The sequence below is a fragment of the Peromyscus leucopus genome, chromosome 6 (assembly GCF_004664715.2).
Source record: "Peromyscus leucopus breed LL Stock chromosome 6, UCI_PerLeu_2.1, whole genome shotgun sequence".
Lineage (NCBI taxonomy): Eukaryota > Metazoa > Chordata > Mammalia > Rodentia > Cricetidae > Peromyscus > Peromyscus leucopus.
This window is the reverse complement of record NC_051068.1, coordinates 63,153,142-63,177,455: the sequence shown is the minus strand read 5'-3', so window position 1 is coordinate 63,177,455 and position 24,314 is coordinate 63,153,142. Positions and strand designations below refer to the sequence as shown.

At 37.4% G+C, this 24,314-nt stretch overlaps 1 protein-coding gene across 4 annotated transcripts in view; it reads right to left on the bottom strand.

The window, feature by feature from the left end:
* Positions 1-24,314, bottom strand: part of Lrba (LPS responsive beige-like anchor protein) — a 537,881-nt gene that overhangs the window by 466,584 nt on the left and 46,983 nt on the right. For 3 of the 4 annotated variants that reach the window (XM_037206706.1, XM_028858702.2, XM_037206707.1), the window contains exons 3-5: positions 7,763-7,994; positions 7,225-7,325; positions 718-813 (exon numbers count right to left, since the gene is read on the bottom strand). In XM_037206706.1, the coding sequence (XP_037062601.1) occupies positions 718-813; positions 7,225-7,325; positions 7,763-7,994 (429 nt within the window). The remainder of the gene's footprint in view (positions 1-717; positions 814-7,224; positions 7,326-7,762; positions 7,995-24,314) is intronic. The other variant, XM_037206708.1, reaches the window with a different exon arrangement.

The following is a 24,314-nucleotide window of genomic DNA, read 5'->3' as shown; positions in this document are numbered from 1 at the left end:
AGTTTGGACAACAAGGTGAGATAAAAGCCTGAAGCTGAATTTCAAGACCATGTCTCAAAAAATAAATAAATAAAAATGAGGAGGAGGAAGAGGAGGAGGGGGAGGAGGAGGAAGAGGAGGAGGAGGAGGAGAAGGAGAAGGAGAAGGAGAAGAAGAAGAAGAAGAAGAAGAAGAAGAAGAAGAAGAAGAAGAAGAAGAAGAAGAAGAAGAAGAAGAAGAAGAAGAAGAAGAAGAAGAAGAAGAAGAAGAAGAAGAAGAAGAAGAATCATCATTACAAAACAGGATGATGTGCCTGCTAAGTTTCAAAGAGTTACTCTTTCTACATTCCAGGTATAAAAAAAAAAAGCAGAGGAAAAGATATGTAAGGCTAAAGAAAGATGTTCAGAAAGACAGAAAGTCAAAATGTTGTACTCTGACAGCTACTTGAAGTCACAAAGGTAAATTTACAGAATAGTATAACTACATATGGAAAAAAGACTGTTTGTTATCCCTTCACTGAACCAAGCTGCCTTTGAGAAGGCAGCTTTCTCAAATGCTTTAAGCATCAATTTCTCTGTCTCTCATACTGATAGGGAAAAACTGTCTTAAAAATTAAGTAAGTTCATGCAGAATAGGTTCTTCCTAACATAGAACCTGCCAGAGAGATGCCAAGGCTGCACTTCTAAGAAACGAGGAAAAGGAGAAGTTTGGGTGTTTGCCTCATGCATATTTACTTACTGCAGCACTCTTTCCTGGAAAGTTGAAAAAGGCATCAGGACCGTACTTCTGAGGCATATGCTTTAACACAGACAACAACTTCCCAGCATGCGGAGGCTATAAAATAACGGTTTATTAATCATGCTATTCTCCGTAGAACAAAACATATTTAATAACAGTCATGTTTTAATATATACAAAAATAACTGGTTAACACTATAAACTAAAATATTTACAAGAATAAACAATGCCATTTTCAAATATCTTAATAATACAATGAAGTCTGATTTTTTTGCAGTACTATACTATAGAGCACATTTTGTTCAGTAAATATAAACTAATATTATCATTTCACACCCTCAAACACTTAAAAATTGAACTTTAAAAATTATAAACTACCTCAAACTGCCACCCACTCCTCTATACATATTAATTTAACAAGTACTAAATAATGCTTATTTAGATTCCAATATCAAAGGTACTTAAAATAAGTCATAATGTTTTGGTTTTTTTTTTTTTTTTTTTTTTTTTTTGGTTTTTCGAGACAGGGTTTCTCTGTGTAGCTTTGCCATAATGTTTTAATTTGATGACCAACCTATGAGGCGGTCCTGTTATTTTCCTAAGTTTACAGATGAGGACTCGGAGGCAAAGAAGCAACTGATGGCATCAGGATCAGAACTCAGTCTAACTCCAAAGGCAATGTTTTTAGCCATAATACTTTCACCAGTTACATCATGCCCTCGCTCTCCTGTCTTAATAAAGACCATTTTTTAAATGGCCTACCAGACCCTGATCTATATCTCCAACTTCATTTTGCATATCCTTGCCTCCTGGATTCTATCTACAATGCCTTGTCATAGAATTCTTTCTACAACACTGCTTGAGTACAAGCTATTCCCTCTGCTTAAAATGTGCTCACTAAGCCGGGCGTTGGTGGCGCACGCCTTTAATCCCAGCACTCGGAAGGCAGAGCCAGGCGGATCTCTGTGAGTTCGAGGCCAGCCTGGCTACAAGTGAGCTCCAAAGCGCAAAGCTACACAGAGAAACCCTGTCTCGAAAAACCAAAAAAAAAAAAAAAAAATGTGCTCACTAAGCCTACCTCAGTCTCCTGCAAACCAAGGAAATCTTTCATATCCTTCAAAGCTCATCTTAATGACCACTTCCTCAAGTAGTCCTCCCTGAACTCACAGAAATGGTGAGATTTCCCTAGCATATTTCATTCTTCAATATGCCTCAAATGCACAATATATATAAAGGGTATAACATTATATTTGTTTTAATGTTTCTTTGGCCCACAAAAATATCTAGTACATGAAACTATCAAAAACTAAAATAAAAATCTCATTAATATTTATAAGGAAAGCCAACTGCAATCAGATACATTTTACCATCTTAATCAGTCTATAAGGAAATATAGTAAAAATAAGGACATTCATTCCTCTTTATTACAGGCTGAAAACAGGGTCAAACCATGGGTGAAATCATTAGTTTGTTCCCATCTTATTTTGTTTACTATTCTAACTTAGTATTACTATGTAAAAGTTTAGCAGCCTCTTCTCATACTAGTAAGTGAAATACTTCCATCTAAAAAGTAATTTTAATCATCAATATCACTCAATTATAAAAGTATGCTTAATAACAAGTAACTACAATCACACTTATTTTTTTAAATATATTTCAAAGAAAAACAAAGCAACAAAAAATAATCGGAATAGCAAATACAATTAGAATATTACAGCATTTCCATCTAGAGAAATCATTCCTCCAAACTACTTTTTGTATAAATGAATCCACAAAAGAACAAAATAAGGAAATCCCTCCCACAGACACTGTTGTAGGACACTACACTGGAAAGCCTTTAGGGAAAAGAAATTAGTTGTCATATTTCAAGAGTCTTTACAAATAAGTATATTCATTGATGCCCTCATTCCACAGGTAAACATCATAAATCTCTGTGCAGACTTGGATGAGGGGTTTCCACCCTACTCTCAGAGTCTAAGGTGGAAGAAGCAGCTGGCATGTGTAATGCAGAATGGGTAGCTATTATTTTACCTTTACCTTTCAAGCCTATTCTGATTGTCCTCCTTATCACCAACAGCTATATGAACATGTCTAACATTTTTGCTGTGTAGTCTGTCAGCAATGTTTCTGTGGCCTGTGAAATGGCTCAGCAGTTAAAAATACCTGCTGCCAAGATTGACAACCTGGGTTCAGTCCCCAGGGCCCGCATGGTAGAGGGTGAGAAACAACTCCTGCAAGATGTTCTCTAGCCGCCAATCTGCACACTGGCACATGAGCGTGCATGTGTACACACACACACACACACACACACACACACACACACACACACACTTGAAAAAAATAGTGTGTTTTTCTTAGCATTTAAATGATTTTATATTACGTATCATTCAGATGACTGATTACTCTCTTCCTATGGTTTTGGCATTTATTTATCTTCTCCATACAGTATCTTTTGCCATAACATGTATTCTGATGTTTCCCCTCCCCCAGCTTCTCCTTGGTCCTTCCCGCCTCCCTAACAACCCAACTTCAAGTGTTCTCATTCCCCCCCTCTCAAAAACAAGTCAAAACAAAACAAAACAAAAAAATAGTATGGCAAAAAATGAAAATCAACTCAAATAAGCAAACAAACAAAAACAAAAACAAAAAACCACATTAAGACAAGAAAAAAAGACAAATTGAAATGACTCCCCAGCCCCCCCCCCAAAAAAAATGGAGCTCCTTTTGAGCTAGACAACTACTCTTGGACATGGGGCCTGCCCTGGAGTGTGGATGATATACCCAGTGACACTCCATTAGAGAAAACCGATTTCCCCTTTACCAACAGATATTAATTGCAAATATCTTCTTGGTTAGGGGTGGGGCTTTGCATCCACCTCCCTTTTCAGTTCTATGCAGTGGTTTTTAACTGCCATACAATATTCTATTCTGGATAATAGAGGGTAATGGGGATAAATATGATCAAAATAGACATGAATGGAATTGTTAAAGAAAATATGTTTAAAACAATCTATTCTGCCCATTCAGTGTATTTGACCTATCCACTGTCCTCATGAGGAACACACATGCTGACAATTCACTGCCATCAAAACCAGGGTTCTAGAGGGCGTTAGAAGGAGGGCGTGGGGGTAAAGAAGGCCGAAGTACCTGTACACATCTATGAAATTTCAGAGAACTAAAGTATCTTTAAAAACAATGTTCAGGTGAGCATCTTCATGTACATTTCCCTGAGGAACTACGTCTAGGCACTTAGAGAGAATTATTAATTCACTAGATACAAGTATATTTTATGTGACTGAGTAGCACTAGATTTCTCTTCACTTTGAATCCATCAATGTTCAGTCTAACCAAAAACACACAACATTTATTTAACCCTAGTTATCCAACTTGGCTCATCACCATAGTACTTTGAATTCAGGATACTATAGATAAAAGGTAACATATCAATATTCTTTTAACATGAATATCCCCATTAATTATTCTGTGTTTATAGAGATTCCATGTCTATACATAAGTATCTGTCCATAACTTTTACAATTTTCTATTTACTTTTTATAACAATAATTTATTATAAATAGTATTAAATACATAGTCTGAATAAGTTATTTAAACATAAATCAAAACAAAATCAAACAGTATACTGACTCTTCCTGGCATAACATAAATAAGACCTATACTTACAAAGAGCACCATAAATGAGAAGAAAAGTATACAAATGTATGCAACAAAATCATTTTCAGACATGGAGATAGAGGCAGATTAAGAATGTGCCCTATCAGAAATGAAAACAAACTAAAGGACCTTTCTGAAGTCAACATCCTTATCACTACCCAGAGAGGAACCCAAACAGTACATCAAAGAGTCATGGAGACATACAGAGAGAAACCTGAGGAGGCGGTCTCAAGCGGACAGAGTTAAGGGCAGAGTGCTACAGCAGAAGGAGATGTACAGAGGAGAGCCCCAGAAACCTGGCTCACTAACAAAGTTACAGGGCCAAGGCACTGACGGCTCTAAGTCAGAGGAATCCTGACCTACAGAGCTATGGAGAGCTGCAAATCATCTTGTGCTCCACGTGATAGGCAGGGACCTTGGGGACGCAGGCTTCAGTAACAAGGAGAACCAGCCCTAGTGTAACAAGCCCTTCTAAATCTGAATGGCAAAGCACTTAAAACTAGACTTAAAGAAGAGAGAGCATCCTGAAGTAATATATACATGGCTCTACAAACAGTCTGATAATCTTAAAAGAAACCTGACAATAACATACAATTCACTGTATCTAACCATGATATAAAAGGTAACCTGCCGGGCGTTGGTGGCGCACGCCTTTAATCCCAGCACTCGGGAGGCAGAGGCAGGCGGATCTCTGTGAGTTCGAGGCCAGCCTGGGCTACCAAGTGAGCTCCAGGAAAGGCGCAAAGCTACACAGTGAAACCCTGTCTCGAAAAACCAAAAAAAAAAAAAAAAAGGTAACCTATAGCCAGGAAGAAATACCAATGGATAAAATACTGTTCTGGAAAATGATAAAATTATAGAATACAGATAAGAATACTTGTTGCTATTCTTATCATATCATCGTCAGTATTGTGATTATTAACATTGTCAAGAACTGAAAAGAACCTATGAACATAAAGGACTTTTTCAATGGAGGGAGGCTGGAGAGACAGCTTAGCAGGTGAAGTGTTTGGAGCATAAGAATGAACACCTGAGGTCACATTTTAAAGGCACTGTGCACAGTCAGGGGGTGGCGCACACCTTTAATCCCAACACTTGGGAGGCAGAGGCAGGAGGGTATCTGTGAGTCTGACACCTGGTCTACAACACAGGGTTCCAGGACAGCTACAGTGAGAGAAAGAGATGTGTGATAGTCTCTGCTCATAATCCCAGCACTGGGAAAGTGGAGACAAACAGATCCCCAGGGCTCACAGGCCAGCCAGCCTAGCCTGCTTGGCCTTTACTGCCAGGCAAGTGAGAGGTCTTTACACAGTAACCAGGTGGCCAGCACCTGAGGCACAATACTCAGGCTATCCTCTGGCCCCCACAGTATATGCACACACGAACATGTGCACACATGAACAGACACACAACATCAAAAAAAAAAAAAAAGATAAGGGTTAAAAAAAGGCACTATCTGAAATTCCCAAAGAATAGAATTAAAACACTGCAGAGGGGAAAAATGAGTTAAAAAATGAGTTAAGTTCAGACTAACGCAATAAAACCTATCTAAAACAAAGCTCAAAAAGAAAAGACAAAAAAAAAGAAAAGAAAAAGAAAAAAAAGGGACCAGATCTCAGTGATCTGGACAGTATCAAGGAATCTAACTTAGGCTCTGAAAACGTAGCTCAATGGGAAAGCACTTGTATAAGGCTGAGTCTTACACAATCCTGAGTAAAAACAATGAGGAAAAGAATCTTTTCAAAAACATTTTTTTTAATTTAATAAAACTAAAGTTACCTGGAATTTGGTGCCCCAGATGAGGGAAAAATGAAGAATAAAAGGAAGTAATATTTGGAGAAATAATAACCAAATTTTTTCAAAATTTGATAAAAATTGCAAAGCTATGGAGGGGACAAATTAATAATGTAAACACGTGGTAAACTACACAGGACCATGATGAGCTCAGTTAACATCAGCATAGAACATTGGGAAAGTACCAGAGAGTTGGAGTTTGCAACATACAAGCTAAAGAATATAAATTTTAACATGATGAATCATAGGGCACAAATATAGATGAAATTTCATAGACCTAATAATTATAGGGCAGTTGGCTAAACTAGAGACAATGATCTCTAAAAGTCACTAACGGATACAAACAAAAACGGAGCAAATATTTACTAGTACTCCTCTAAAAAACAGCTAAGTAAATTGCAAGAAGAAGTGCTTTTCATAAGGTACCTGGGATTCAAAACAAATTCACCACAACTTACTACAAAAGACCACCAACTGCACCTAAAGAGGACGGCGCTAGAGCGGGCGTTGGTGGCGCACGCCTTTAATCCCAGAACTCGGGAGGCAGAGGCAGGTGGATCTGTGAGTTCGAGGCCAGCCTGCTACCAATGAGCTCCAGAAAGGCAAAGCTACACAGAGAAACCGTCTCGAAAAAAAAAAAAAAAAAAAAAAAAAAAAAAAAAAAAGGAGGACGCTAACCTGCAAAGACACTGTTCCCTGTTCACAGTGAGGAGCATTACCACCCAGAACAGAAGGAGACTGGGTGCTACTTAACACATTTTCAACTCCAATAAATAACAGATATATGGTTTTACAATACCAATTTAACAAGGACCAAAAAAATAGTCTACCTAGGACACAAAAGTGGCCATGCACACGGAAATGCTATTTTGACTGATCTCTTCCCCTCAATTTGACATGTACCACATGTAGAATACAGTACCAGTCACTTTATAAGCTACTAATGTACTTGGGAGAGGTACTTTCCAATACCAGAGCATTTAGGGCTTGGAATGTTTTATTTTCACTTGTTTTTTTGTTTTGTTTTGTTTTTGTTTTTTACCCATTGTCCTTTATCTCCTTGAAGTTTACTGAAGAAAAGCTTTAGTTCTCTAACTGTCAAATTATAGCTGGCCAGCACTCCCAACATGTCAACGAGAAGATCTGAGAAAAAGCAAACAAAACAATAAAAAAAGGTGAGCTATTTATATTTCTAGATAAAGAACTAAAACACATGTGCTCACCTAATAGTCTGGACATACGAGGTACAGATACATGCCACGGGGCTGGAGAGATGGCTCAGTGGTTAAGAGCACATTCAGCTCTTCCCGAGGACCTGGGTTTGGTTCCCAGAGCTGTCAAGTAAGTCACAGCCACTTGAAACTCCAGCTCCAAGGGTATCTGACACCTCTGGCCTCTGCATGCATTGCACTCACACACACATTCCTACACACACACACTTAAAAATAATAAATAAATTTTAAATAGATACATTCTACATAATCAAGTATTTATACTTTTAAGATGTTGCTAAAAGAAATTTTTTAAATACAATATTTAAAATCAAACTTTTTCTTAACATTTTTACAGAAAAGTTATACCTGCAATCATACTGTCAACTTTCTCAATTTTCCCAAGTACTTTCTCCACGAGGCCTACTTCCGTGCAGACCTGAAGGTTTCGTATGCTCTTCTTCAGAATGGCTGTGAACATGCTCCAGACTTCTGCTTGGCAAGTGACATCACATTTTTCCAGCAGCTCCACCATGCAAAGGATACTCTCACCTTCTTGGATAATGAAGTTCATCTCCAAATCAAACTGGCCTCCTACCAGCTTCCAAGGGAAAACAAAGAAAAGCATATTTAAGACATTACTCTATACCTATTACCACTATCCCTTGTTCCTAATTTCAAATTAGTAATGACTACACATTCACAACATTTTCCCTACCCTCCAAACAAAATACTCAATTTTTTTTTAAATCTCAAAAAAATAAATCCTCTGACAAATGCTTCAAATCTAGATAGCACAAAGTGGCTTGTGACTTGGAATATAAAAATTTAAATATTTTCAAAAAAACAAACATGGGGTAACTTAAGGAAGTCATTTCCAGAGGCATGAAATGATAGAAACTTATGTTCTAAACTCTTTAGGTGAGACGCCTATCATCCCAGTGCTTGAGAAGTGGCAGGACGATCAAGAGTTCAAGATCAGGCCTGGAGAGATGCTCCGAAGGGAAGAGCACTTTATGCTATCACAGAGGGTCTGGGTTTGGATCCTAGCACTCATTATACACAACCATCCTCAACTCCAATTCCAAGTAATTGGGCACCCTCTTCTGGCCTCCAAGGCTATCAGGCAAACCCATAGTATACTTAAATACATGTAGGCAAAACACTCATACACATAAAATAAAAATGAACAAATTAAAAAAAAAAAAAAAAAAGGTCAGGCATAGTGATATTGTGGTACATGTCATTCCCAGCACTCCAGAAGGCAGAGGCAAACAGATCTCTAACTTCAGGACAGTCAGAACTATATAGTAAGACCCTATCTCAGAGAGAGAGAGAGAGAGAGAGAGAGAGAGAGAGAGAGAGAGAGAGAGAGATATGAAGGGTTAAAGGTCATCCATAGCTAAATAGTGAATTTAAGGCCAGCTTAGGCTACTGGAGACTTTGCCTCAAAAAAGCAATTAATTAATTAATTATCAAAAAAAGATTGTTAGATTTCTGGACTTCTCATTGATAAATTTAACTAATACACATTAAAATTCTGAGCAGGATCTATAGCTCAGTGTTAGAGTGCTCACCTAGCATATATAAGACTCTGTGCTTAATCTTAAGTAATTTGGGGGGATTTAAGTACATAAGAAATTCTTTTTTTTTTTTTTTTTTTTTTTTATTTATTTTTCAAGACAGGGTTTCTCTGTGTAGCTTTGCGCCTTTCCTGGGACTCACTTGGTAGCCCAGGCTGGCCTCAAACTCACAGAGATCCGACTGCCTCTGCCTCCCGAGTGCTGGGATTAAAGGCGTGCGCCACCACGGCCCGGCATAAGAAATTCTTAAAATCAAAATATAATTACAACACAAGGGAAAATCATTCATGATTCATGTTGTAAATATAAATAACTTCCTAAAAGAAAATTTAAAAGTGAAGTTTGGGGGCCGTGGTGACACACGCCTTTAATCCCAGCACTTAGGGGGCAAAGCCAGGCGGAGGATCTCTGTGAGTTAGAGGCCAGCCTGGTCTACAGAGTGAGATCCAGGACAGGCACCAAAATTACACAGAGAAAATTTGTCTCTAAAAAACAAAATTAAAAAAAAGGTGAAATTTGGGACAAAGCAATGAATACAACGTCTTATAAACAACACCATGACATATCAATGAAAACCTCAATTTTATTCACAAAATTAATATAAAAACAAAATAAAAATTATATAAGTGTGCTATAAAAATTAAAAGACCTTAATAATGTACATAATAAAATGTACTATGGGCAAGTATTTGGGGAAACAGGTTTTCTCATATATTAGTAATGCTGAGGAAATGGGTATAGTATCTGTGAAAATCCACACAGAAAATAGAATGCATAATTAAAGAGTAACTTCTTTGAGCATAAGAGTAATTTCTGGTCAGAAAGTATACTATAAAGTCGCAGAAAGGCAGCAAACGAACAATAAATCTCCACAGGCATAACACACCAATAACCCTATAAAGTGTTACATATGATAACACATGGTCCTACAGTCACTATTTCATGAGAGGAAAGCAGAAAGAGAAAATGGCATGTGACAAATTATCTAGACACAACAGGAAGGCAGACAACTGCAGCAACATTCTCCAGTAGACAGAAACTCAAAATCCTCAGCTGAGTATAGAAAGGCACGTCCTCAAATGCACACAAACAGCATGTGGACAAACCAACCAACATAAACAGTTTACTGCAAAATAAATAAATAAATAAATAAATAAATAAATAAATAAGGAGAGTTCTAATACTGTGAAAATCTCTTCAACAATTATATGCCTTCTGGGTAGAACTAAATAGGAGAAAAACCTCATTGCAACTAACTTGAGAGGCCTCACCTTCACCTTAATATTACTTACATCCATCTTTCATTCTGATCTGTATATATTACCATCAGCAATCACCCTTCCAAGAAGCTATAGAATTAATTTGGAAAGTAATTTCCAAAATGGCCCCAAATATTTCACCAGCTTCTAAATTGAGCTTATAGTGTGAAAGCAATATGCAGACAGGTGTTTTAAATATTTTTCCATTGCATTAAATATTGTAAGATACACCTTTCAAGAAGAAAATTGATGACTGAAAGGTGTACATACAAATGTGTGGCAGATTTGATATACTGTATGCATGCATATCTATTATACCTAAAAAGCAAGCAGAGAGTCTACAATATGTCAGGTTAACCCTTTCTAATAGTTATTTGAAGCTGATCAACCTTCAAAACACAAATTTGTCTCCAATGACGAGGATCATACCCAGGCCCAGGCATCGGGGTTATTATCTGAGCGGCAGTAATGGCTCTGTACTCCAAAATGTAATCTTCCAAATGTCACGGGGAGTTATGAATATCTGAGCAGCCTAATGCACTTTACCAGGCATGAAATGTGAAAATGTAATCTTATTACCTTTTTATGGTTGTATTTTTTTGAATAATGTAGCCTGGAAACTGATGTATAGTCTTTTCCTGCATTTTAGCATGATTTGGTCTCCTCTGCTATAGAGAACATTTTTCAAAACTCTCCACTTCAACATATTTTAGTCTTGCATGAACTTCATAAACAATTTTTATAGCAACCTTCAGGGTGGCATAACATGCTTTATATAGGTCACAGTTTAATGTATATGATTACAGACCTTTTAAAGTATTTTATTCAAAGAATTCAAATGAACTTGTACAACTTTTGTACCAAGGCCTTAATTTGTACATAATTTTCTTCTCAATAGTTTTATTAATAAAATGCCTTAACTTAAAATTGGTCACTAAGCTGAGTCACTTATACTCTCAAAAAATAATAAACAAAAAATACAGGAAGATGAAAAATATGTATCTCCTCTTCAAAAGATTTATGAAGCTAGAAGACTGTTACTCAACATCCTGGTACTTCACGGGGGATTGTGCTTGCTCTAGACAACTCAATGTGAACTTACTAAGTTTCTCCTCAGAGACAGGACAAGAGTACCATGTAACAGACGACAGGGCAGAGTATAATCTCAACCTTTGCCACTGACCAAATATTACTCTAGTCCTTGTGACTTGTCTAAAAATGTCTAAATTGTTTTTATTCTGAGCTTGTTTACATATAAAATGAACTAAAAATAAAGTTCCTCTTCATGAACAGTGTCCCATTCATACAGAAATGGGTCCTTGGGGAAAACTAGATACTTTGAGATTAACATTTTTAAGAGAGCAGGATACATAAAAGGTACTAACACAGACATGAATGCATTATTTTCCTAGGTTGACATCAAATTCACAACCCTCCCATCTCAGCCTTGGCATTACTCTTTTATAAAAAGGAATATGACCTGTCTTCCCAACTGTCCTCCTACATGGTACATAAGATATATAAACAGTGACAATAGCTAGAGGGGCCATCTCAGAAGCTAAGCATCCATCTCATGATGAAGATTACAGTGCACCAATATCATGGATCCTGATAACTACAGAACCACTGCAGCAGTCCATTGCCCAGATTCTCAACAGGACAAACACAAGCCTACTTTTCAGAAACCACTATTGAATTAATACATATGGTTATAGTTAAATCTTCTCAGAAGTTATAAAACTATATCTGTGACTATGTTTTATTACATCTATTTGTTTTGTGTATGAATATGTGGTGTGTGTACCATGGCACACATGTGGAGGTTATAGGATAATTTGTGGGAGTCAGTTCTCTCCTTCTCCAATGTGGTTCCCAGGGATCAACTTAAGATTTCAGGCTTGACAGCAAGCACCTTTACCACTGAGCCACCTCACAGGCCCTATTTGAGAGAATTTTAAGTGAAATATCACATCACTTACATAATAGCAGGTGGTAACACTAACACTGTCTATCAATCTATTTTTGAGAACTGTATTATTTTCCTAATAAGTTTTAAAATCAAAACATAGCCTATTTCCTCACTACATTCTTATAAGATCATTCAATAAGCAACACTGTGCCATGTGGCCCCCACTATGAACCAAATTATTTGCTCCCTGCCTCCCCCAAAAAAAACCTGCCAAATGATGGTGGCACACAACTTTAATCCTAGCGCTCAGAAGGCAGAGGCAAGCGGATCACTGTGAGTTTGAGGCCAGCCTGGTCTACGGGGCTAGTTCCAGGATAGCCAGGGCTATTACACAAAGAAACCCCGTCTTGCAAAAAAATAAAAAACAACAACTACCAAAAATAAATAAATAAATAAAGCCATGCTGGTGTCTTAACATCCATTATTTCAGAAAGTAATCTTATTTGGAAATAGGCTGGTTGTAGATGTAACTGGTTCAGATGAGGTCATGAGGATAAACCCTAATCCAAAGTGACTACTATTCCTATAAAAAGGGAAAATTTATACAGAGACATACACAAGTGAAAAAGTTGGATAAAGATGGATAAAGAGTTCTGGATGATAATTTTATAAGTCAAAGAATGGCAAAGTTTCTGGCAAGGCCTCCAGAGCATGGTTGTCAACCTTCCTAATGCTGCAACCCTTTAATAACAGTTGGTCATGTTGTGGTGATCCTAACTGTAAAATTATTTTTGTTGCTACTTCATAACTGTAATTTTGCTACTGCGACAAATTGTAATGTAAAATATCTGTGTTTGTTTTCCAATAGTCTCAAGCGACCTCTGTGAAAGGTCATTCATCACACACACACACCCAAGGGGTTGAAACCTATGGTTGAGAACCACTGCTCCAGAGATTAGGAAGGACACATGAAAGAGATTCTCACAAGTCTACAGAAGAACCAAACTGCTAACACATTTGATTTTAACTTCTAGTATACAAAACTCTGAGGCAGTTAAGTTTCTAATGTTTCAGCAGCTCAATTTCTAGGTCTTTGCTATACAGCCCTAGCTGTATACTGAAGCTGTTTTTTGATAGTACCAACTAAATTCCCCAGGAAACATTCTCCAAAACTCTTTTAAATGCCAGACCATGGGCTTCAGAGGTATTTAAGTGGATAAAGAACTTTCCATTCAAACATAAGGTACAGAGTTCAGACCCCCAGAACTACATAAATGCTGGTTAAGCATGGCAGCCCACCTGGAATCCCAGCATTCGGAATGTTAAGATGGAATCCCCAGAACAAACTGCCTAGCTAGACTAAATAGAATCAGTAAACTCCGGGTTGTAGTAAGAGACTCTGCCTCTATATATAAGGTGGAAAGAAATCAAGGATAGCTGATGTCAACCTCTGCCTCTATACACATGTACAAGTACCTGCACACACATCTACACATATGCTGCCACACACATGCAAACATTTAATATAACAAACTGTAAGTAAAGGAAAAAAATGTACCACACAACATATTAAATCTCTTTTATTATGTGTGTGTGATCAAACTCATAATCCTCGTGCGTGTGTGTGTGTGTGTGTGTGTGTGTGTGTGTGTGTGTGTGAGATCAAACTCATAATCCTCCTGCCTCAGCCTCCCAAGTGCTGGGATCACTGGCATGCACCACCATGCTCAGCACAGTATACTAAATTTCTACAAAACAAAAATACTTGAGCAATAATACAAAAGCTGTATTTATGAGCTTTATAATTATTTAAGAAAAATCTGAAAATATTTATTTCTCATATTTTTTACTAAAATACTTACATACACAGTAAGACATATTCAGCTAAAAACATGAGGTCCTAGACCTGATTGTTGAGTAAATTTTGATTCTGAATACATAAGAATGACTACTGCTGAAAATATTTAATTAAAACTGAAAGAGAACAACAGGCAATCTGAGAGGAGTTTTGATGAGGGCCCAGTGATGATGGTGTGCCAGAAATTAGAGGCCTTGAGCCAGACCAGTGACTCGTTGCAATGAACACTTTGCAGATGGGGCTGACTGGACAAAAGGGTCTACTGCGTGGCACACTGCAGCTCCCGATGCCACTAGGATGGAGAGGTGTTGGAAAGAGGGAGGAGCAAGGTGGGCTTTCTGTCTGTTTGTTTGGTTTTTAATTAATTTCTGGGGAGCATACTGCAGGGGTGAGGGGCAGATACGGAGGGACCGGGAGATGAGTGGGATTGGGGTACATGATGTGAAATTTCCAAAGAATCCATAAAGTTTTAAAAAACTGAAAAAGAATCAATAAAACAAGCCAAAAACAATTGGTATGGAGAAAAAAAGATGGGTAAATAAAAGAGGAAAATGCAACTGAGACACAAGTACAACCAGGAATTAAAATTACAGTCTATAAAGCCAGGTGGTGGTGGCACACGCCTTTAATCCCAGCACTCAGGAGGCAGAGGCAGGCAGATCTCTGTGAGTTCAAGGTCAGCCTGGTCTACAGAGTGAGTTCCAGGACAGGCTCCAAAGCTATGCAGAGAAACCCTGCCTCAAAAAAACCAAAACAAAACAAAATTTACAATCTATACCTGTGTGCCAAGAATATAAGTAAGATTAGCTGAAACTACGCTTTAATCCTATATATAGGGAGTTTCCTTCTTTTTATTTTTAATCTCAAATATTTAATTCATTATGAGGCAGGAGATATTTAGAACTCAAGAAACTGCAACTGTTTCAAAACATTTTTAACAAAATTACGCAGAAATGTAGTAAATCCTTACTTTAATGTATTACTAATACATACATGGGAGAATGTTCAACTCTTTGGCACGTGCGTAACCCCTGCCTTTACTTCACACTAACCCTTTCAATAGAAAGTTATCCAAAGTAATGGCCCAGTCCTCAATCACTTGCCACTGAAAGTGACACTATTACTCTTTACAAATTTGCCATTCAGTGGATGACCAAAGGAGCATCTAACTGTTTCACAGTGCCAAGAAAACAAAATCATTCTCTGAATCAGACTCAAATATTAAAAGAAAGTTTCTTTAAGTAAATAAAAAACAAACTTTACTTAAAATTAATTGTCAATAAAAATTAAACACTTAATAAATTTTGCATTTGTCTTATATCAGAAATTCCCTTCTAGATTGCTGTTTGTTTTCAACCTTGAAAGGATGTTAGCTTTTGGAGGAGTTATTTATAGACTCCTACATAACTATATCTTATTTATGTATTATATATGATAATAGTTCTACAGGAAAAGCACCAAAGAATATTAGTAACGGCTATCCTGCATGACTGAGGTATCATGAATGACTGAGTTAGAAAAGGTTTTCACTGTCTAAATCATATACTCATTGCACATTTCTAAGAAATAAGTACATATTTTCTTGGGGTCCAGTAGAAGGAAAGAGCTTTTCATCTTAAGAAGCTTTGCAAGGCTGCTTTGTGGTCACAAATACAATATTCTTTGACTTATTTGTCAACAGCAAGCCTTCGGGCTGCACCTTCTTCAAAATGTTTGCAGAGAAAAAAGAAAGCTTTTGAACTTGAGAACAGATTTGGTTTTAAGAGATTCTACTTGCAGATCTCTGTGAGTTCAAGGACAATCTAGTGTACATAGCAAGTTCCAAGTTACCCAGAGCTACATAGTGAGACCCTGTCTTTTAAAAGCAAGGCCAGGAGGAGGCCTAGAGAGATAGCTCTTTGGTTAACAGCACTGGATGCTCTTACAGAGGACCAGGGCTTGATTCCTAACATTCATTTGATGACTTACTGCCATATGTAACTACAGTTCCAAGAAATCACTCTTCTGGCCTCAAAGTCATCACGCACATACATGGTGTACAGACATACATGCAGGCAAAAAAAATCATACACATAAAAATTTAATTAATTTAAAAAAAAGAGTTCCTGCTTTCATGGATTTGTGCCAGGGTTTATGCAACAGAGTGGTAACTTTAGGTGACATAATTGCACTGGCCACAGGTCCATCCAGGGGAATTCTGATAACAGAATGGATTCCTGAAGCATACAGATCCCAGCATCTCATTCCTGAGGATGTGGGTTCAATTACCAACACACATGATGGCTTACAACCATCTGTAACTCCAGCTCCAGGAGATCTGACCTCTTCTGGCCTCTGCAGGTACTGCATGCATGTGGTACATACATACATGCAGGCAAAACAACCATACACATTAAATAAATAAATAAATAAATAAATAAATAAATAAATAAATAAATAAATAAAATGTAAGAAATATCTCAAAAATGTTCATTATCTTTAGCAACTGAAAAAATGCAAATCAAAATAACTTGCTATTTCATCTTACCCCAGTCAGAATGGTTAAGATCAACAAAACAACTGACTATAAATGCTAGAGAAAATACAGGGGAACGAGAAACCTTATTTACTGTTGGTGTGATTGAAATCTGGTCTGGCCACTATGAAAATCAGTGTGGAGAATTCTCAAAAAGCTAAAAAAATCTCTCTCTCTCTCTCTCTCTCTCTCTCTCTCTCTCTCTCTCACACACACACACACACACACACACACACACACACACACACACACACACACACAGTTTAAATGAAATTATCCCATTTGGGCTGAAAACACTCCACCCAAGAGCCATGTTAGGCATGAAAAGCCACCTTTTTAGTTGTTGGTGGGGGCAGTCCAAGAGACCCTCAAAACAGTACAGGCTATTGATGGTGCCCTTGGTTGCCTTGCAGAGGTTAAAGGTTAGTCACTATTGCTACTTCAGACACAAGATCAGGAGGACCCAAGATAGATCTGACTTAAAGGGTTATCTTTCATAGTACTGGAAATTGATTTACAAGATTTCAAGGGAGGGAAGTAACCAATAATCCATGAACAACAACTATTGGTATGGGACAATAAAGGAGCACAATGTGGCACTTTTATCTTGGTGGTAACTAATAGCTCTCTAACTCAACTTAAGGCCTACTCAACAGGAAAAAAATCATGTCTGGTACCGGAAACCTAGCCAACTACCTAAGGCAAACCTCCTCTTAGATGAAAAAACTACTGCAGCAGCCACTTTACTAAACCAGCATAATTCCTAACTGCATTATAAATATTTATCCTTATACCCATAGGTAAGTGTAACACTCACCACTCATCAAAGAAACTTCTCTTTGCAACAGAGACCATGTAGCAAACCACAATTAAGACATATACAACATCCTACACCTAAGGCTCAGGGAACATCATGGAAGAGGGAAGCAAATGATTTTAGGAGCCAGAGGACCAGGAAATCTCCTGTAAGAATGTATCTCCTAGAAACGACAGGGAAACATCACTCAGTATCTCAACAATATGGCTGCCTAAATAAGATCTGAAGAAGCACAACATCAATAGACAGGCTAACCTAGAAAGGAGAAATCTCTAGGTTCCCCATCCCTACACAACTAAGGAACACAGGAGAGTCTTCCCCAGGGATGAGGCCCCTAAAGAATTATCCAATGCCAAGTGGTCAGCCCTGAAATTATATACATATAAGTAACACTAAACAGGCTGAGGATTGAACATATTTAGGCGCATGTAGTAGAATATTATTTTAAGGTGGGTTACTTTTGCTTATGTTGCATTTGTTTAACTCTGTGAAGCTGTGTTACTGTGCCTGTCTAAAATACCTGATGGCCTAATAAATAACTGAATGGCCAATAGCTAGGCAGGAGAAAGGATAGGCGGGGCTGGGCAAGAGAATAGAGAAAGGGAGAAATCTAGGAGGAAGGGAGCTAGGAGCCAGAGAAGGAGGAGGACCTAGGGGCCAGCCACCCAGCTACACAACCAGCAACAGAGTAAGAGGAAGATTTACAGAAGTAAGAGAACGGGAAAAGCCCAGAGGCAAAAGGTAAGTTAAGGAAAGCTGGCTAGAAATTAAGTCAAGCTAAGGCCAGGCATTCATAAGAATAAGCCTCTGTGTGTGATTTATTTAGGAACTGGGTAGCAGGACCCCAAAAAAGAGCAAAAACCTCCAACAACAGATGCACGTGCATGTTTGCGTGTGTGTGTGTGTGTGTGTGTGTGTGTGTGTGTGTGAGAGAGAGAGAGAGAGAGAGAGAGAGAGAGAGAGAGAGAGAGAGAGAATTTAACAATAACAATTAAAGAAAGTCATGACTTTGAAAAAGAGCAAGGGAGTTGAATGTGAGCAACAGGAGGGAAGAAAGGAAGACAAAAAATTATGTAATTACCTTTTAATTTTTTAATTAAATGGAAAAAAGTGTAGCTAATTCAACATAGAGGAAAAACTAAGAGTAAAATCACTTATGTTGGGGAAATGTCTCAAACTCATAAGCTTTTCTTTTCAAAAACAGAGACCCACAACTGGACAATGTGAACATAAGCTACCACAACTTTATCAACATAAAATTGAAAATTTTAATAACCCTGTAACTAATATGAAAATAGTTGTAATTTTAAACAACAAAAAAATACTTTAATATCCACATAATTTCACTGGATATTTCTGTTAAATGTTTCAAAATGATCACTAATTTTATGCTTCTCAACTCAAAAATAGATGGGAAAAAAAGATAAGAAAGAAAAAAACCTCAGCTTGATCCCCAAGCAACACACATACAGGCTACCTCTCATGAATACAAACCTTCTTAACAAAGTTAAGAAGTGACTTCTAGCAAGGTGGAGATTACAAAACAAACATACAAAGACAATTCTACTTGTGTCTATTAACAATGACAATATGGGCAATGAAATCAAAATAGTGACATTTACAAGTGACAGAAATATAAAAACCCCTTAGATATAAAATCCCCAAACCATGTAGAACTGCAGTGTTAAGTCTCAATAAACGGAGAAAGGGTGTATGTTTATACAAATCAGCACTCCCTAAAAGTGACAGAGGTACATTTAGCAGTTTCGATCATAAATCCCTGAAAGATTTCTACAAATGGAGAAAATATTATTCAGAGATTTATACAGAAGAAGCAAATGAACTAGAACAGAGGAGCAATCTTAAATGGGGAAAAGTGGGAGGAATTTGCCTACCTAATGTGAGGTTTCTACAAAGCTATAGTGATCAATACCATGAGAAGTTACCAAGAGGACAGATACACAAATCCATGGAACAGAAAAGAGAATCTAGAAATGCACTATCTCAACCACATTTTGACAAACTAAAGCACCTTAGTGGTGAAGATCTTTTCGTCACACAGCCTGTAGCAACTAGACATCAATAAGCAAACAAATAAATGCTTACAAGTACCACACTCAACCCAAAACGGCTTAATATGGATCACAGGCTGAAATGCATAATATAAAACTGCTAGGGAAAAAAAAACTTCTCAGGGCTAATTTAAGAGTTCTTAGACTTCACATCCAAAGCAAATTCCCTGGGAAAACTTATGAATTAGGCTTGATCAAAGATTACAAACTTTTACTTTCAAAAAAAAAAAAAAAACCTATATCTGTAAACTAAATATTTGATAAAAGTGTATCTAAAATATATAGAGAACTCTCAACTTCAAAATTCAATAGCAGAAAAAAATTAATTAGAAAATAAACCAAAGAACAGAACATACTTCTCTAAAGAGGACACAAAGAAAACAAATAAACATATAATAAAAAGTTACAAACTACTAGATATTAAGGAAATTCACACCACAATGAGGTATCAGGACACATCAATCAGAATGACTAAAACTGTGGAGAAACTGAGTCACTTCTCTGCTGCCGGTGGGGTGTGAAGTCAATGACACAGCCACTGTAGGAACAGTTCAGTAATTTCTCTCAAGAAGTAAACAGCCACTACTGTTTGAGCTAGCAATGCACACCTAGCATTCTTCCTTAAAAAAAAAAAAAAAAAAAAAAAAAAAACTCTGTACCATTAGAAAAAAAATTTAACATGAGTGTTTATAGGCGCTTTTTCAATAATAGCCTAAAAACAGAAACAGAAGACCTTCACCATACCCACTATGTAACAATAAACAGGACAGACTACTGATACACACAACAACCTAAATAAATCTTCAGGATATTGTACTAGATGAAAAACCCAGAAATTCATATATTATTCCATTTATATACAATTCTTCAACTGCCAAAATAATGGGGAAAAAGACTGATGGTTTTCAGCAGTGCCAATGGGGTGCAGCAGGAGGAGGAGGCATGGCTACAGGAGGTCATCAGGAGGCACATGCGTGCTGAAGGTTTCATTATCTTGATTATATCACTATCAACACTATAGTGTGTTTGCAAGATTTTCATATTAGAGGAAAGCAGATAAAGAAGACAGAATCTCTCTTTGTAAGTTCTTCAACTGCATGTAACTCTGCAACTGCCCTGAAACAGAAGGTTTAAATTTAAAATAAGTAGATCTGAGTATGGTATCTATAATGCCAGCAATGGTGAGCATGGGGCGAGAAGACCACAAGTTCAAGTCAGCCTGGGCTATAAACCAAGAGCCTGCCTCAGAAACAAATAAGTAAGTAAACAAACAGGCTAGACTGTGGTGCTGCACACTACAGCCTCAGCAACTGGAACAACTGTCTCAAAAGAATAAATAAGAAAAACACAACTGTGTGAAATGAGAATTTGTTACAGGATTAGTTGTTCCACTGGTTATTTCCACCATACTAAAACCTGAATGAAATGCAACTTGTTAGAAAAAAAAAATTAAGGAGAAAGAAAGCTCATGGGAACATAAATTCTTAAGCCACCTAGAGAATACAATCTCCTCAATCTCTGTCCCAGAAAAAAAATAAATTAAATAAAAGTGGGTATATTTAATCATTTACCCTATACCTTTAAAAGGACTGACATTGTAATACACCTCCCAAAAGTTAAGCAATAGTATTATCAGTTTTACTACATAGTCTATCAACTAAGCTCCAACACTTAGAGAAAAATATGCAAATGTGAACCTTCAAACAGGAAATGAAATTTTCTAAATCTATTACATAACTTCAGACTCAGGCATGCACTGAAGGATAATAAATCATTTAAACCTTCATACACAGAACCTTTTTAAATTTGCATTTATCTACAGTAAATACTGCCATGTTCTTTAATAGATTACTAGTTCAATCTAGCAAACTAGTGATTTATAGCACTGTCATATTTTAAAAATCAGAAATCTGTCACTGGTGACAAGTAGTCACAAGTCCACTGAACTTACATTGCCTGGACTGGAACACCACAGAAATAGCAAATGGCCATACATTTCATATTCAAATCAATCATCTCAATATTTGTGACTAATTATGTGTTTACACTGTAAAATTACATAGTATTTAATATTGTTCAAGCACCCTACCTCTATTATCATTCCCTCAATACTTCTAAACTATTTTAAATTATATTGTTAATTTCATAGTTACTAATCAGAAGTCTTATTTTGAAGAACAGTAAGATCTGGAACACATAAAAGAATAATCTGTTTTCTCCACAAAGTATAAACGGTTATATCTTAAGACTTCAGACCCAAATGTAAATTCGCTGGGGAAAACTAATAAACTAGATTTTTTTTTAATTATAACTTCATGGCCATGGCTCAAGCCTTTTGCTACCTAGCTCTTATATCTTAAATTCAGCCCATTTTTGTTATTCTATATGTTGCCAAGTGTTCCATGGCTTTACCTATGTGCTATTACATGCTGCTCCCTGGATGGTGGACTGGTATCTCCTGACTCAGCCTTTGTCTTCCCAGAATTCTCCCTGTCTGCTTATCTCACCTATACTTCTGCCTGGCAATAAGCATTTTATTTATCAACCAATCAGAGCAACACATATTCACAGCGTACAGAACATCCCACAGCACCTCCCTCCCATTTTATGACTAATCAAAATGGAAGGCTTTAACTTTAGCATGGTAAAATTACATATAATAGAACATGAACAACCTGGACGTGAGTGGGAGTAATGAAAGGCAAGGGTCGAGGGAAAGAGAGCTTGGGGAGCGGGAGATCCCAGCTGGATCAAGAACAGAGAGGGAGAACAAGGAATAGGAGACCATAATAAATGAAGACCACCTGAGAATAGGAAGAAGCAAAGTGCTAGAGAGGTCCACAGAAATCCACAAAGATACCTCCAAAACAGACTACTGGCAATGGTTGAGAGACAGAGCAAACTGACCTACTCTGGTGATAGGATGGCCAAACACCCTAACTGTCGTGTTAGAAACCTCATCCAATGACTGAGGGAACGGATGCAGAGATTCATGGCCAGGCCCCAGGTGGAGCTGCAAGAGTCCAATTGGCGAGAAAGAGGGGGGTTTGTATGAGCAAGAATTGTTGAGACCAAGGTTGGATAAAGCACAGGGACAAATAGCCAAACAAATGGAAACACATGAACTATGAACCAATAGCTGAGGAGCCCCCAACTGGATCAGACCCTCTGGATAAGTGAAACAGTTGATTAGCTTGATCTGTTTGGGAGGCATCCAGGCAGTGGGACCAGGACCTGTCCTCAGTGCATGAGCTGGCAGTTTGGAACCTGGGGCTTATACAGGGACACTTTGCTCAGCCTGGGAGGAGGGGACTGGACCTGCCTGGACTGAATCTACCAAGATGAACTCAATCCTCAGGGGAGTCTTTGCCATGGAGGAGATGGGAATGGGGGGTGGGCTGGGGGAGAACAAGGGAATCTGTGGCTGATATGTAAAAATTAAATTAAATTATAAAATTTAAAAAAAATAAAAAATGTATGTAGGCTTGAAAAAGAGAAAAAGGAATATAGACAGTTATATTAAAGAAATAGAAAGTTTTAAAAAATAAATTTTATCAAAATTACAAACTTCTACTATATGTGTGTGCATGTTTTTATGAATCAATGGCAAACTACAGACTGTATTTTAAAAGCAAGTATCTCACAAAAGGATATCTAAAATATACATATAACTATATATAAACTCTCAATTTCAGTAGTAGAGTAAGACCCTGTCTCAATAAAAGCAAAAGAAAAACACTGACAAAATTTGGTTTCATTAGAGCAAGAGGGGAAAAAAGACTCAAATCATTAAAATCAGAAATGAAAGAGAGCACATTATTACCAACCTAACAGAAACAAAAAGATTAGAAAGGAATACTCTGAACAGTTGTATGTCAAAAAGTAACAACTTTTTCTAGAAAGCCACAAATTCCTGAAACTGGCTCTAGAAGAAAGAAAAGGTACACAGACTGGAAACAAAGAAAGATAGTAATCACAAAACAACTCACAAAGGACACCTGGAGCTCTGACAGTATTGTCAAAATGAATTAGTATAATTCTTCACAAGCTCCTCAAAAACTCAGCGAGGTCAGTATTACCCTTTTTTTTTTTTTTTTGTTTTTTTTTTTTTTTGTTTTTCAGACAGGGTTTCTCTGTGTAGCTTTGCGCCTTTCCTGAACTCACTTGGTAGCCAGGCTGCCTTGAATCACAAAGATCGCCTGGCTCTGCTTCCCGAGTGCTGGGATTAAAGGCGTGCGCCACCACCGCCCGGCTCGGTATTACCCTTGTACTAGACAAACACCTAACTAAGTACAGGAGATATCAATAAAAATAGAAAAAAATATTAGCAACATGTAAAAATAATTCTACACAATAAGCAAATCAGCTTTATTCCAGAAATACAAGTTTAGTTTAACACGTAAAAATTAATAAATATGGGGCTGCAGATGCCTCTGTCAGTAAAATATATGGAACCTGAGTTCAAGACCTAGAACTGATATTTAAAAAGCCAAATAGAGTGGCATATGTTTTAATGCCAGCCCTGGGGAGGTAGAAACACCTAGGTCCCTGGGGCTGACTGACCAGGCAGCCTAGGCTATGTGGAGAGTTCCAGGCCTGTGGTGGTATTGTGTTTCCCAAAATATTGTGCACCCTAATAAACTTATCTGGGGTCAGAGACAGAACAGCCACAATATTAAACATGAGGATAGGCAGTGGTAGCATACGCCTTTAATCCTAGCATTCCAGGGGCAGAAATCCATGTGTTCAAGGATACAGCCAAGCATGGTGACTCACACCTTTAATCCCAAGGAGTGATGGTAGAAAGCAGAAAGGTATATAAGGCATGAGGACCAGAAACTAGAAGCATTTGGCTGGTTAAGCTTTTAGGTCTTGGGCAGCAGTTCAGCTGAGAGCCATTCGGATGTG